This window comes from Triticum aestivum, chromosome 1D, assembly GCF_018294505.1.
Source record: "Triticum aestivum cultivar Chinese Spring chromosome 1D, IWGSC CS RefSeq v2.1, whole genome shotgun sequence".
NCBI classification, from domain to species: Eukaryota; Viridiplantae; Streptophyta; class Magnoliopsida; order Poales; family Poaceae; genus Triticum; species Triticum aestivum.
In genome coordinates this window covers 480,974,531-480,989,190 of record NC_057796.1, presented here as the reverse complement: position 1 = coordinate 480,989,190, position 14,660 = coordinate 480,974,531, and the positions used below count along the sequence as shown (strand labels likewise).

The 14,660-nt window shown below is 48.0% G+C and overlaps 2 protein-coding genes across 2 annotated transcripts; both read left to right on the top strand.

Moving 5' to 3' along the window:
- The first annotated feature begins 2,164 nt into the window (after window positions 1–2,164).
- On the top strand, window positions 2,165–3,015 carry LOC123177453 (probable calcium-binding protein CML14). The gene has a single exon (XM_044591190.1). The coding sequence runs from the start codon at window positions 2,266–2,268 to the stop codon at window positions 2,797–2,799; it is 534 nt and encodes a 177-aa protein (XP_044447125.1). The 5' UTR covers window positions 2,165–2,265; the 3' UTR covers window positions 2,800–3,015.
- A 7,141-nt stretch (window positions 3,016–10,156) lies between these two features.
- On the top strand, window positions 10,157–14,023 carry LOC123183233 (delta(14)-sterol reductase). Its single transcript, XM_044596000.1, has 12 exons — window positions 10,157–10,610; window positions 10,761–10,831; window positions 10,920–10,976; window positions 11,228–11,319; window positions 11,470–11,517; window positions 12,040–12,160; window positions 12,240–12,286; window positions 12,445–12,526; window positions 12,747–12,823; window positions 12,934–13,053; window positions 13,538–13,612; window positions 13,706–14,023. The coding sequence occupies exons 1-12, from the start codon at window positions 10,424–10,426 to the stop codon at window positions 13,857–13,859; spliced, it is 1,131 nt and encodes a 376-aa protein (XP_044451935.1). The 5' UTR covers window positions 10,157–10,423; the 3' UTR covers window positions 13,860–14,023.
- The last annotated feature ends 637 nt before the right edge of the window (window positions 14,024–14,660 follow it).

Below are 14,660 nucleotides of genomic sequence, written 5' to 3'. Positions count from 1 at the left end.
TTGAACGTACGGCCCACTGGAAGGACGACAGCCGTACGTTCGTTTGTTGGTTACACTGCCTCCTTTCCTTCCGTGGACCATCATTTTGTCCTGCATGCATGCAAAGGAGGTCCAGAAACGAACCTCGTTTTCCATTTGAACACTCCCAACCCAAGGTATTCAAGGCTGTCACACGGTATGCGCAGAACCAGCACATTTGCACCATGGCAAGCCTGTCACGCGCTATGCGCAGATCTATGTGGTTTCACTGTAAATTCATAACGACAACTCTGCACGAGCTGTACAAGTACCCAACTCCAACTGTGTCAAGCCACAACACAGGAGCTAAATTCTCCTTCCTTTTCGCCCTTTCTGAACCTCCCGCGAGCTGTACGTAGCTAATGTTGCAAGTGCCACGACCCAGTAAACCTCACGCCAGCAGGCAGCACCACCATCATCATCTCGCTCTCAAGGCTCGAGTAGGTTTACGAGCTGGTCTAAAAATAATATGGAGAGGCTGATTATAACTTGCTACTCACAGCCTATAAGTTTTTTTATTTATTTGGAGATAGTTACAGGCTTACAGCTGACCTGAGTTCAGGTACAGGCGCCACCAGGGAACGAAAAAACAACAAGGTACTACCGCGCTGTTTCCAACGCGCACGGCGCACCCACCTCACCTCGAGTCAGTCTCCTATACAACCAGTCAGTCATTCTATAGAACCTTTTTTTACTTCAGATAATATCATACGACTAAACTGTATCTAGAAAATAAATTTGCAACACTAATTCAACGGAGAAGTTGCGAAAACTGCCCACCTGTGCAAAGATCCGGCTCAAGAAAACGCACACAAAGTTATAGACTACCCAAACCTTTTCGCTCCTAAACCTAGCGAGAGGTGATCTTGGGCGCACCCAGGGCGCTGCTACCTTTCCTTCATCGGTGAGATGTTGTCCGCCCATCCTCGGTCACCAGACCTATTGTTGTGGGAGCGCTGGAAGCCCACGATCTATGATGGAGATGTGGTTTCCTCCATTTTGAAATTTTAGGCAAGCCTTCGTTGTTTGTCACTTCAACCCTTACGACAGGAGTGGCGACGACATACAATAGACTAGTCCTCGGTGGTGCATTGCAGATAGAGATGGTGTTTGTCGTTGATTAATTCTTCCCTCTTGATGTTTTTGTATGTGGCGGTGTCTATGGTTCGCAGGCAAAGATTCCCGCCGTCCATTTAGGACGTGAGACTAGAGATTATCGGCGTGGCATGGCCAAAACTTTCCTTTGCAGTCATCCTTCTCGCAATGTTTAGGATAGTGGTCTTGCAAGGTCATGGCCATGATAACTTTCCATCGGCCATCAACAATGTTGGGATGGCTTCATCGTTGGAGCGGTATGCCATCGGCCTATTTGAGAGCCCTAGGGACTTTCGCACAATATTTTATTCATTTCATTCTATAGTTATGTTTGTACTGCTAGTTTGGTTAATAGACTCAAGTGTTTTTTCTAAAGGAAAAATAAAGACAAACACCATGTAGTACTAGTAGTAGTTTATTTTCTAATTTTGCATGTCATACAACGAGTAATGCTAGACATACATATAGTTACACGAGGTTTACAAACTGGTGGGTTTTGATTGGAGATTAAGGGGGAGAAAGAGCCCACTCTGCGAAAATCAGGATGGGGGGAGAGTTTAGTTAGAAAGAAAGAATCCTAATCAGCGTGTAATTGCGCCTAGAAAGAATTCTAATCAGCGTATAATTGCGTGTAACTCTTAGTATGTTTACCATTATTGTCGTACAACCAAGTAGTAAAACCTCACGCCAGCAGCACTGACCATCCCCTCCCTCAAGTAGGTTTACAAGCTGGCCTATAAAAATATTAAAGAGGTTAATTATAGCTTGCTAGTTCCCTCGCAAAAAAAATTATAGCTTGCTAGTAGTTCACAGCCAACCTGAGGCAGCCACCAAGAAAGGGGAGGTAAAAACAAGAAGCTACGTACACTGCAGATTTTGACGCGCACGGCGGGCGCACCCACCTACAGTTTCCTCCTCCATCGCTCCGCTCCTTCCGTGCATGCACCCACCGACCCGGTCACCACCAACGCCGACGCGTCTTCCTCCCTGCCTGCCGCCCGGTAATCTCTCCATAAATATATACCAAAGTCGTCTTCTCCACCCCGGTCTCACCCCAAACCCATTGTGCATCTCCATCCCCACCTCCTCCGATCCCATCCACCCCCACCCTCACCGCCACCAAGTCAAAGATCCAACCTTCACTCCACCACCATGACGAAGCCATCGCCATCCCCATCGCCGGCGCCGGCCAAGGGCGCGGGGTCGCTGCGGGGCAGCCAGCTGAAGCAGCTGCGCTCCCTCTTCGACCGCTTCGACATGGACGGCGACGGCAGCCTCACCCAGCTCGAGCTGGCGGCCCTGCTCCGCTCCCTCGGCCTGCGCCCCACGGGCGACGAGTCGCGGGCCCTCCTCCTCGCCATCGACGCCGACGGCAGCGGCACCGTGGAGTTCGACGAGCTGGCGCGGGCCATCGCGCCGGTGCTCACCGCCCACGCGCCGCGGCTCGTCGACCAGGCGCAGCTGCTCGAGGTCTTCCGCGCCTTCGACCGCGACGGCAACGGCTACATCTCCGCCGCCGAGCTCGCGCGTTCCATGGCCAAGCTGGGCCAGCCGCTCACGTTCGAGGAGCTGCGGACCATGATGCGGGACGCGGACGCGGATGGGGACGGCGTGATTAGCTTTGGGGAGTTCGCCGCCGTCATGGCCAGGTCCGCGCTCGACTTCCTCGGCGTCCCCGCCGCCTGAGATGTGAGATGATGACCGGCCGGGCTCCGGCTGGCTCTGATCGGATGGACTGGTAGTATGATTCTTCTTCTTTGGTAGAACTAGTCGTAGTAGGGTGGTTCAAGGCCCGGACTGGATCAACTGTGACGAACTCACACGGAGTTGCAACGTTGACCTGGAATGTGTATAAATTTTGGTAATTTGGTCAATCGATGCGTCCGCTGCTTGTTGGTGATATCTCTGCCGTATGGATCCGTCCGTCCTGTCCATTTTTGCAAGTAGAGATGGGCATTGACTCATTCGGTTTATTACTGCGTCCTGATCATTCGGTTTATTACTGCGTCCTGATTATGATCTTTGTTCGAATTATTTACCGTGACTAATTTATCTTTCAACCTTTTGGAATCATCACTGCGGTGGAGCTGTCGTTGCCATGCAGCAGAGCTAGTCGGAGAGAGGGCTGACGCTACGCGCAAAGCCAGGTCTTAGCCTCGATCCAACCTTCGTGCTCTGCTGCCCGTTTTGTCGGGCGCGGCTTTGTTGTACTTCGTCTGTAAATAAATATAAGAGTGTTTAGGTAGTGATCTAAACACTCTTATATTTATTTACAGAAAGAGTACTGTACAATGCAAGGTGCTTAGGAGAGATACTTAAAAAATAAATCAGGCTTTTTTAAGCACCGGGGCTTATTTGTACATGGTAGACGCTTAATTAGACGTCTCTTCTATAGAAATAGGCACCGGTGCTTCAGAAAAACCTGGGTTATTTTTCTAAGCACCTCCCTACGCATCTAGCATTGTACAAGGTCTAACAAGACCGAGCACGGTGTCGCCTCAAGGGACTCTCTTGGCGGGTGGGGTCCGCGGCCACTTGCCATTGAAACAATCCTGGGCAAATCATTTAACCCCATGTAAACTGGGGCAAATGATCTAACCCCCCGGATAAATCCAGGAGTTGGGATGCAGAGTGATGGAGGAGGAAGGAGATTCAATGACCGGCGAGGCGACAGGGTCGCTGTCCATGCATTGAATCAGTTTAGGCGGGTGGTGTTGTCGTGGAGGAGACAACAAAAGGGAGACAGAGGCAGAGGAGATGTCAGGAGGGGGACGGAGGCGAAGAAGATAAATACGGCAGCTGGGGAGTATTCTTTCAATGTCTGAAGGCGTGGAAGAGAAACCCAGGGATATTAGGTGGATGAGATCAGCCGCATTACCAAAAAACAACGAAACGACTCCTGAGTCGCCTGCTCTAGGGCGACCCAAAGCAGGGCAACCCGAAAGACCTCCCTCCGCCGCCGCCACCGCAGATCCCCATCGTATAGTTCGTGTCGTTGGTACCCTCCCTCCCTCGTCTCTGTCAGCCTCTGCCATGGTGGTGGCAGCTCCGCTGTGGAAGGGTCCATGGGTTTTCTTGTGTGGTGGTTGTGCTGCAGGAGGTTGTTTGGTGGAGGACCCGGACTCTAGATCTGGCCAACAGTAGCTCGAATCTCTATTCCAGCCACCAATGCACATTGACTCCTAGCGCTCGGAGGCATGTTGATCTTGCCCGCCCCGACGCAGGCGGGACTTCTCTAGATCCGGGCGCTATTCGTGGCCATTCCCCGACGAGATGCCTTGGTTCCCGTCTGTGCAGAGGCGGCTCCTAGTTTACCTCGCCGGAGCTAGTGAGCATGTGAAGATGAGGTGGCCGGAGGCTGGAATGGCCCACACTCATGGAGACCAAATGAAGCACTGACGTGCTTCAGTTGGACGGTGAGGTGTGATGCTACGGCCAAAAACCCTGTATCGGTTCTGTCGGCACCGATGTCGACGACGCCTTCGGGCGCCATCTTCCTCCTTGGAGGCCTCTTCGAGAATCTTGACACATCGTCTACTTGGGTGAAAGCCTTAGATTAACCTCCTTAGAGGCGCCGTCTTGGAGACACTGGCTCGTTTGTTGGCTAATTGATGTTTTGGTTGGAGGGTGGTCGGCCAGTTGGAGGTCCATGGCTGCAGGCGCTGACATGATTGATGGTGATTGCTCCTTGTTCCTTCCAGATTCAGGTGGTATCTCTTGGTGAGATGCACGCATTGGCCTCGTCGTTCGACATTTGTGGAAGCTCTCATGTGAAGCTGGGTTAGTGAGTTCATGGTTCACCTTGGATTGCCTCGTTACCTTCGACACCCATCCCCTTCTTCAAGAGGTGTGTCGGGTGGCAACCAGACGACCAAGCTCAAGCCCTGCCTTGCTTAGTCAGGTGAAGATGGAAGCGTGTGTCCTCCTCCTTGTTGGTTGTATCGACGAGATTAGTGGTTGTGTGTGGTGTTCTTTCCATCCTTTTTGTTCCATGTTCTGTTGTAGCTAGTGTTTCTAGTGTGTTTTGTACCTTCTCTCTTGTTTTCTGTTGTGAACCGGGGCCGATCTTTCGATGAGAGGTGAGATAACTACGATTTTTGGAAGGATTTGACCTCCACGATCCAGCTACCAACCGTACAGGGAGAACCGTACACGACTGATATCCACGACAATGGCTGAACCAACTCCACGGTGTTATCGACCGAGCCAACGGCACGATCGACCTATCCACAAAGAATTTTTCCTGCAAGCAAATCGAAGAATATGCAAGAAAATAATCCTGATGATATGGACATGGCCTCTATAGATACAAACAAAAATAGAAATCACCTGATTATTTTCTTGCAAACCTAAATGGGTGGGCCCTGTAGGAAATTACGTATATGTTGCTTCATTGCGTAAGTGTTCATTCATTTATTTTTTTATCTAAGAAAATATATGTTTAAAAAGTTAGTTACTCAATTTTAAAAATATTCACTGCATAATACAAATATTTATATCATGTAAAAAATGTCAACAAAGCTTTTAGAAAACACTGACAACATTAAAACAAAATGTTCTTGACAATGAAAAGATGTTCATGAACATTTTAGGACAACTTTCATGTATTTAAAAAAATCCGTGACATTTTCAAAATGTTTATACCATTTAAAGATAATGGTTTTGCTAAAAATCATTTAGCTGAGTTTTAATTTGGTCTCATTCGCTTTGTGAGCCGTCAGATCTCGGGGCATCCTGATCTCATGGTATCATGTGACCCGTTTATTGTTTGGCACACGGCCTGTTTCAGTTTTTTGTATTCTAGCGGCCCATTCAGTTGATGGGCTTTTTATTCTATCAAGCTAGGCTCGTTATGTTCGCCATGCTTGGTTACGTCAGCCCAATGAACTGGTCCTTAAAAAAAGGTCAGCCCAACGAACTTGATTTTGTCTGTAAACATTGTGACGGTGCAATAAAGCTTTGGAGTTTGTCTAAAAAACCAACCACTTACGTCTTCTTTGACTCAAAAAACTTACGTCTTCTTTCCATTGCAAATTTTAGTTGTTATTATATGGTTCTAGTTTGACCTTGTATAATTTTTGTACATGTGTTTTGTGGGAAATTAACTATTGTAGAGCTTTTTCCGTGCAGGAGCTTTAATTAGATAGTTTTGCACGGGAACTTGAAACTTCAAAGGCGTACTCAAGGAAATATGCCCTAGAGGCAATAATAATGTTATTATTTATTTCCTCATATCATGATAAATGTTTATTATTCATGCTAGAATTGTATTAACTGAAAACATAATACATGTGTGAATACATAGACAAACATAGTGTCACTAGTATGCCTCTACTTGACTAGCTCGTTAATCGAAGATGGTTGAGTTTCCTAGCCATGGACATGAGTTGTCATTTGATTAATGGGATCACATCATTAGGAGAATGATGTGATTGACTTGACCCATTCCGTTAGCTTAGCACTTGATCGTTTAGTATGTTGCTATTGCTTTCTTCATGACTTATACATGTTCCTATGACTATGAGATTATGCAACTCCCGTTTACCGGAGGAACACTTTGTGTGCTACCAAACGTCACAACGTAACTGGGTGATTATAAAGGTGCTCTACAGGTGTCTCCGAAGGTACTTGTTGAGTTGGCGTATTTCAAGATTAGGATTTGTCACTCCGATTGTCGGAGAGGTATCTCTAGGCCCTCTCGGTAATGCACATCACTATAAGCCTTGCAAGCAATGTGACTAATGGGTTAGTTGCGGGATGATGCATTACGGAACGAGTAAAGAGACTTGCCGGTAACGAGCTTGAACTAGGTATTGAGATACCGATGATCGAATCTCGGGCAAGTAACATACCGATGACAAAGGGAACAACGTATGTTGTTATGCGGTTTGACCGATAAAGATCTTCGTAGAATATGTAGGAGCCAATATGAGCATCCAGGTTCCGCTATTGGTTATTGACCTGAAACGTGTCTCGGTCATGTCTACATAGTTCTCGAACCCGTAGGGTCCACACGCTTAAAGTTTGGTGACGATCGGTATTATGAATTTTTGTGTTTTGATGTATCGAAGGTAATTCGGAGTCCCGGATATGATCACGGACATGACGAGGAGTCTCGAAATGGTCGATACATAAAGATCGATATATTGGACGACTATATTCGGACACCGGAAGTGTTCCGAGTGGTTTCAGATAAAAACCAGAGTACCGGGGGGTTATCGGAACCCCCCGGGGAGTTAATTGGGCCTCATGGGCCTTCGTGGGAGAAGAGGAGGGGCGGCCAGGGCAGCCGCGCGCCCCCTCCCCCTCTAGTCCGAATTGGACAAGGAGGGGGGGCGCCCCCCCCCCCCTTTTTCCTTCTCCTCCTCTCTCCCTTCCTTCCCTCTCCGACTCCAACAAGGAAAAGGAGGAGTCCTACTCTCGGTGGGAGTAGGACTCCCCCCTTGGCGCGCCCTCCTCCTGGTCGGCCGCCTCCCCCCTTGCTCCTTTATATACGGGGGCAGGGGGCACCTCTAGACACACAAGTTGATCTGTTGATCTATTCCAGCCGTGTGCGGTGCCCCCCTCCACCATATTCCACCTCGTTCATATCGTAGCGGTGCTTAGGCGAAGCCCTTCGTCGGTAGCAACATCATCACCGCCATCACGCCGTCGTGCTGACGGAACTCTCCCGTGAAGCTCTGCTGGATCGGAGTTCACGGGACGTCATCGAGCTGAACGTGTGCTGAACTCGGAGGTGCCGTACGTTCGGTACTTGGATCGGTCGGATCGTGAAGACGTACGACTACATCAACCGCGTTGTGCTAACGCTTCCGCTTTCGGTCTACGAGGGTACGTGGACAACTCTCTCCCCTCTCGTTGCTATGCATCACCATGATCCTGTGTGTGCGTAGGAATTTTTTTGAAATTACTACGTTCCCCAACATTAGAAAGGTACAAGCGGTAGTAGGAGGAGTACAACCGCAGTTGCACTGTCGCCCTACTGCTACGAAGTGGCAAACCAGTCCAGAAGACCTCGCGTAAGCGGTAGTGGCGGCGGTAGTGAATGGGCGGTAGTACCGCACGCAAGCAAGCGGTACTACCGCTCTACTGTTGCTCCACTTCCGCTTATGTTCAGAAGCTACAACGAGACCAGCGGAGGTGGGGCGGTAGTAGAGGCAGAAGTGCAACGGTGGGAACCCAGGGCAAGCGATGCGTGGACGAACCCTAGACGCAGAAGACGTAGGAACATCCGTCCGCTCGATCGATGCTTCTGTATCGATACTGGGCACATCCTCACGCGAGCCAACGGCCTGGGCTCTACACTGGGCCACATACCCAGTGCCTTGCGAGCCTAGGTCCGCGACGTCCGCTACTGGCCCACCTTGGCCTAGTAATTCAAACAACCGTTGCGACCGTGCCGCCTGGCCGGATCTACTCGATTGAGTCGGTCACCGGCGCCGGCGCCACCGATGGACGCCGCTTCTTCTTCTTTCTTTGCACCACATTCCAGGAATCAACTTTGGAGAAATCAAGCAAAGTCGGTTTTGGGAGACTTACCTTGGGGAGAGGTCCATGCCATGCCGATCGCCGTCGCCGCCGCCCTCCGATTAACTACTTGCTGAGCCACCTCTGCCATGTCCGTCTCGTTCAGGCCTAACCTCGCTGGGTTGTCTTGCGGGATCAACGCATCCACCAAAAGAGCAATGTCATCCTCCGAATACCCCACGTTGAAAGCCTCATAGATCACATCTAGTGGCGTCGGCGACGCCACCTCCGGCGGGACGGCGATCGTGAACTCGTCATCCTCCTCCTCATCGTCTCTGGTGCCCTCCGCTAGGGCCCAGAACTGGCCGCCGACTCGCTGGTGACCGTCGGCGGTTGGGGGCGCGAGGTCGGCGCGAGGTCCAGCCCAAGTCGCGTCCCCCATCGCCTCATTTCTTTTCACCCTCCACTGGTTTCAAACTGGCGGACTTTTTTTTTTGAGGTGAACTGGGGTTTTATTAAAACTCAATAGTCTCCGGAATACAAATGATATCTTGACGGGACCCTAGCCACACATGGCGACCCACTGGTAAAGAAACATCGGCCTTAACTAGTGCATGAGCTTCAAAGTTGCTCTCCCTAGACTCAAAGCAAAAAAATTGCATCATTGAACTCCCTACTCCTATGCTTAATTTCACTCAGGACGAATGCATACACAGCAGCTGCACCCTTCTTGATGTTTGCTATCACCTCCAAGCAAGCTGAAGCAATTGTTAAACGATGGATATGAAGATCTTGGGCCAATGCTAGTGCTTCATTGCATGCACATGCTTCCAGAGATGCAGGATTCATAAGACCATCAAACACAATAGCCGAGGCACCCAAATAACAACCATTATTGTCCCTGCAAACTACCGTCGCACCTCCGCAATTCCCCTGTTTAGACAAGCCTCCGTCAACATTCGGTTTTGTCGATTCACGTGCAGGAGGAATCCATTTAGGCGCACCCTGATGCGCAGATTTCACGACAACAAGTCTTTGTTGGCGGGTATTAGCGATCTCGGGGTCCTCCAAGAATTTGTTGATGAAGCACCAGGTTGAAATCGGGCTCTGGAATTCGTTGCCGTGGATGGCTCTCCTTCTAGCTAGCCCACCATATAGCCCATAAGGTGACCAAAACTCGGGCTAAATCCTGCTGCTGTGTAGCGGATTCAAACAGCAATAATAAGCATAGCCTCGCATCTTCATTCTTGTTTAAGATCACACGTTCCAGGAGCTCCTCATCTGCCAATGCCCAAGTGCACCGTGCCATGCGACAGTCGAAGAGGGAATGTCGCCATGTATCCTCCATTGCACCACATATAGAGCATGCGTCCGAGTCTGCCATGTTCCTGGAGCAACGCAACGAACAGAGCCCGTAGGTAGCGAGAAGATGCCCCGTCTATCATAGTGGCAGGCCCAAAAATCGTCTTGCACGTCAAGTACAACATCCACATCAGGGGCCCAAGGTTTCATTATTGAGCGACGCGCGGGGGGTGGAGAGATGGGCCTCCCAAGGTTTCATTACTGACGTCAAAGGCCCACCTTCACTGCACATTTGATTGACTCCCTGTTTACTGCGATCCACGGGCTCCCCCGGTTTCTGCCACACCACCGGAGGAGCTCGAGCGCCCGGCCGGCCAGCATCTCGCCGACAACGGCAGCGCCTTCCACCGTCTCCCTAGCCTCTGCTCTGCATCCCGCCCTCCACCGTCGATCCCGCATCACACCGGCCTCCTCCGGATCCGTCGCGCTCCGCTGCAGTTCGCTTCGGAGTGGCTAGTTGAGATCCCCTTTGGCCGCGACGATGGGGATGGAAGACGCGGCGGCGGCCACCGCCGACGTGCTCGCCGCGCTCGCGCCCTCCTGGAGCGCGGCGGTGGTGCTGGTCTCCTACCTCGCCTACCTCGCCGCCGCGGGCGCCCTCCTCCCCGGCAAGCTCGTCGCCGGCGCCGTCCTCCCCGACTCCTCCCGCCTCCACTACCGCTGCAACGGTGCCCATCATCTCCCTCTCTCTCTCTCTCTCTCTCTCTCTCTCTCTCTCTCTCTCTCTCTCTCTCTCTCTCTCTCTCTCTCTCTCTCTCTCTCTCTCTCTCTCTCTCTTCCGCCGTCTGTTTGCTCAGCCGACTGACGCTCGTGTGCAGGTCTGCTCTCGCTCCTGCTGCTCCTGGGGCTCTCCGCGCTCGGCGTCTACATGGGCTGGATGACTCCCACGGTGAGTTCCACAAAAGTCAACCGCATCCAGGAGACTCACAAAAAGTTATGTTGAATTGATCAGCGCATCGATTGTTATTTGCTTGCAGGTCGTGGCTGACCGTGGGCTCGAGCTGCTGTCGACCACCTTCATTTTCAGTGTCATTGTAGGTGCCACTTCCTCTCTCGACATCCATCCTTATTAAGTTTTCTTTTATAGAACTATGATGTAAATTTAGACTTGTCGGAGACTCCTGTCTGAACCCGACTGTCACAAGTTCAGTCATGATAAAGCCAGACTTGGGTAATACAGTAGTATTGAACTTGAACACCTAATACTATTTGGTAACATCTGGTCACAGATGGAACAAATCATAACATCCTCTGGATTAACTCATGTCATGATGTTCCATTTCAGGTCAGTTTCCTGCTCTATTATACTGGGTTAAGGTCCCGCCATCAAAGTTCTTCATTGAAACCACATGCTACTGGGAGCTTCATACAAGACTGGTACTTTTGCGGAACTTTATTTCACACAAACAGGACCTTTTATCTTCACAAGTCCACTTCTGTTTCTTCTTTAATGATGTTAGATATCACTTTGTCAATTCCACTCCTGTTTTCCTGTTTAATGATGTTTGGTGCCACTTTGTCTAACAGGTGGTTCGGAGTGCAGCTTAATCCCCATTTTATGGGAGTTGACCTCAAGTACGTTGCCACTATCTTCCTTGTTTTCTTACCTAATTGTGACACTTGCTGGCAAATTTGGGATGGCATATGATTGCTGTGAAAATTGAGTTATTGGTTTGCTGGTGTAGCTACTCCCATTCATTTGATAATGGTCTTGTTGACCCATTGATAAATTAACAGCAAGTTTGTTATTTTCTTGAGATCTCCTACCTTAAAAACGGACATGCTGGCTTCTATTTTTATATAGATACATGAATACAAATGAATATTTCTTATAGACTGAAGGACAATTGGAAATGAAGTTCAGCATGCTGCATAGCTATTTATTTATTTCTCCATAATTGTTTCCACAGGTCATATCATTCCTATTTTCTGGTGGCAATTAGTGTGAATACAAGTTAATGTTGAATGTTAACTATATATATTCAGTTTCAAAAACTTTCCCCGCATAACTTTATCACTAAAACAGTAAAAAAAATGAATCACAGTAAACTATGGACCCGATCATAATTGTTTTTCTTCTGTTCATCATGGTTGCAGGTTCTTTTTCATAAGGGCTGGAATGATGGCATGGTTGTTTATCAACCTCTCTTTGCTTGCAAAGAGCTACCTAGCTGGTTCAGTTAACCGTGCAGTCATTCTTTACCAATTCTTTTGTGGGGTATTGAACACTGACAACTACTTATTCGATCATCAGCTACTATATTATAAGTGAAATCAATTATGTTTCTTTCATGCAGTGGTATATTATAGACTACTTCATTCATGAAGAATTCATGACCTCCACGTAAGTACATGTTGTCTCCTAGTAAATAGATTGAATTAATTTCAATATGCCAGGTTTGTTGCGCATAGAATGAATACGGGGCTCATGGTTGCAAGGATGAAGCTTCATACTTCATTGTTTTTTTTCCTTCCTGTGATTCACTTGACCATTATTTCCAGATGGGACATTATTGCTGAAAGGTTGGGATTCATGCTGGTGTTTGGTGATCTAGTTTTCATTCCTTTTACCTTCACTATTCAGGTATTCCATTTATGGAAAAAGGGTGTTATTTGAATTGCTAATGTCTACTCATGCCACTACTGAATATACTTTACTCAGCGCATTATTCCTAAATTTGTTCTCTCAGTCATATGACTATTGAATTTGCAGGTTCCTGTAACAGTATCCCTGTCTCTTGTGTTAAATTATGAAGGTTGACAAATGAGCTGCTCACCAAGTTTTATGATGTGTTGTTGACCAGGGTTGGTGGCTTCTTGGAAACAAAGTGGAGCTGCCACTGTTGGCTTCCGTTGCTAACTGCATCATTTTCCTTATTGGGTACTCTTTTCTGTGTCCCTCACAAACCCTCGATTGGATTACGTATGCTGAATAATCTGCTTCTTGCATTGTAATATCTTTGACCAAGCCTTGCTTCATTTTGCACACAGCTATCTAGTGTTCAGAGGTGCCAACAAACAGAAACATTTGTTCAAGAAGGATCCTAAAGCTCCTATATGGGGTAAACCTCCCAAAGTTGTTGGGGGAAAACTACTTGTATCTGGCTACTGGTAAGTTCTACATTCATCTCGTGGAACCTGTGCTTGTTTTTCTTCTTTGTCGACTAGTTATCTATGCACATCTTGGTCTGAACTGAGTACTGTTGGCTATTTTAGCAGCATCATGAATTGCAAGTGATCTCTTTCTGTTTAATAGTGTAAACAAAATAGAGCCCGCATACACTTTTTTTTCTTCTCAACGGATGAAGAAAAATGCGAGGGAAGCACATGTAGGTAAGTAGTAAGTAGGTAAACAGTCAACACAAATGTGATTCATACTAGTTAGTACACTGCACGCCTGCCTACCTAAATGATGTTCACGAGAAATTTATGCAACCATTGCACTTGACTGAACAGCAGTAGTTTTCTAGACATGTTAAGTTTTTCAAACCTTGGATGTCCCCTTGTCTCTTGGGAGTAATCATGCATGCTAACTGCTGCTGTCCCGAATGTAAAAAATTAAAAGAACAAGTCCCCTCTTTGTCGTTGCGTGTAGGGGCATTGCAAGGCACTGCAATTACCTTGGAGATCTGCTTCTGGCTCTCTCATTCAGCTTGCCTTGTGGAGCCAGGTGAGAGATACCCTTTCTGTGGCATAAAAAAACAATCATCTCAATCCAATCAGGCACGAATAACCTTTGAACTCTTACATTTTTCTGCTGCAGCTCCGTGATCCCGTACTTCTACCCGACCTACCTGCTGATCCTGCTGATATGGAGGGAGAGAAGAGACGAGGCGAGGTGCTCGGAGAAGTACAAGGACATCTGGGCAGAGTACTGCAAGCTTGTGCCCTGGAGGATTCTACCTTATGTGTACTGATTAGCTAAAGAACCAGAAGGCCATGTTGTATTGTTATTGTAGACCGTGATGATCATGCCGAACTAAATGGCATGTTCTTCCGTACATTGTTCTTTGATACCCAGTTTTGAATTGAAGCTGCATCGATCTCTAGCTTGGTAGAGGAAGTGCTGCTAATTTTCATTTGAGCTGTCCTTTTTCTTCTTCATCAGTTACTATTGCTGAAAGAACAGAATAGCGTTGGAAAATTGTAGAAAGTTTTGGACCTCGATAAATCCCGAACATTCGGATTTTAAGCATGTCATCCTGAATGTTTGTCATGGCAACTTTAGTAGATGTGAGGTGGCAAGTTTAGTTGTTAAGACATGGCAACTTTGTCCCAGTTTGTTTTTTTTTTTGTCAGAAAATTGCCATGTTTGCCAACCTCGCATGAATTAAGGTTGCCATGAAAAACGTTCGGGTTGCCATGCTTAAAATCCAATCCTTAGGGATTTATCATTTTCGAAAGTTTTTGGTTTGTTTTTCCAGCACGTGTGGTCGAATTACTAGGACACCTGAGCTAGATAGCTGTTTGTAGAACCATGTCCGAACTTTAAAACCACCAGGCTGCTTGCTGCCTGCCTGATGTTATGTTTATACTCCCTACGACAATCCATATTATTTGTCGCCCAAACAGATGTATCTAGACGTATTTCCGTGGTAAATATATCCGTTTGAGCGACAAGTAATATGGATCGGAGGGCCCTTGTATCGTTGAGCCAGAGAAATTAACACAAAGCGTGATACAAAAATGCTTGCTAGTAGCAGCCTAGTAGGCATTGT

Bases quoted from the DNA above. Each gene is read 5' to 3' on its own strand.
- LOC123177453 (XM_044591190.1), top strand. From the start codon at position 2,266: ATGACGAAGCCATCGCCATCCCCATCGCCGGCGCCGGCCAAGGGCGCG.
- LOC123183233 (XM_044596000.1), top strand. From the start codon at position 10,424: ATGGGGATGGAAGACGCGGCGGCGGCCACCGCCGACGTGCTCGCCGCG. The intron at 10,977-11,227 runs GTAGGTGCCACT...GTTCCATTTCAG, and splicing joins CCTTCATTTTCAGTGTCATT to GTCAGTTTCCTGCTCTATTA. The intron at 12,161-12,239 runs GTATTGAACACT...TCTTTCATGCAG, and splicing joins TTTACCAATTCTTTTGTGGG to TGGTATATTATAGACTACTT.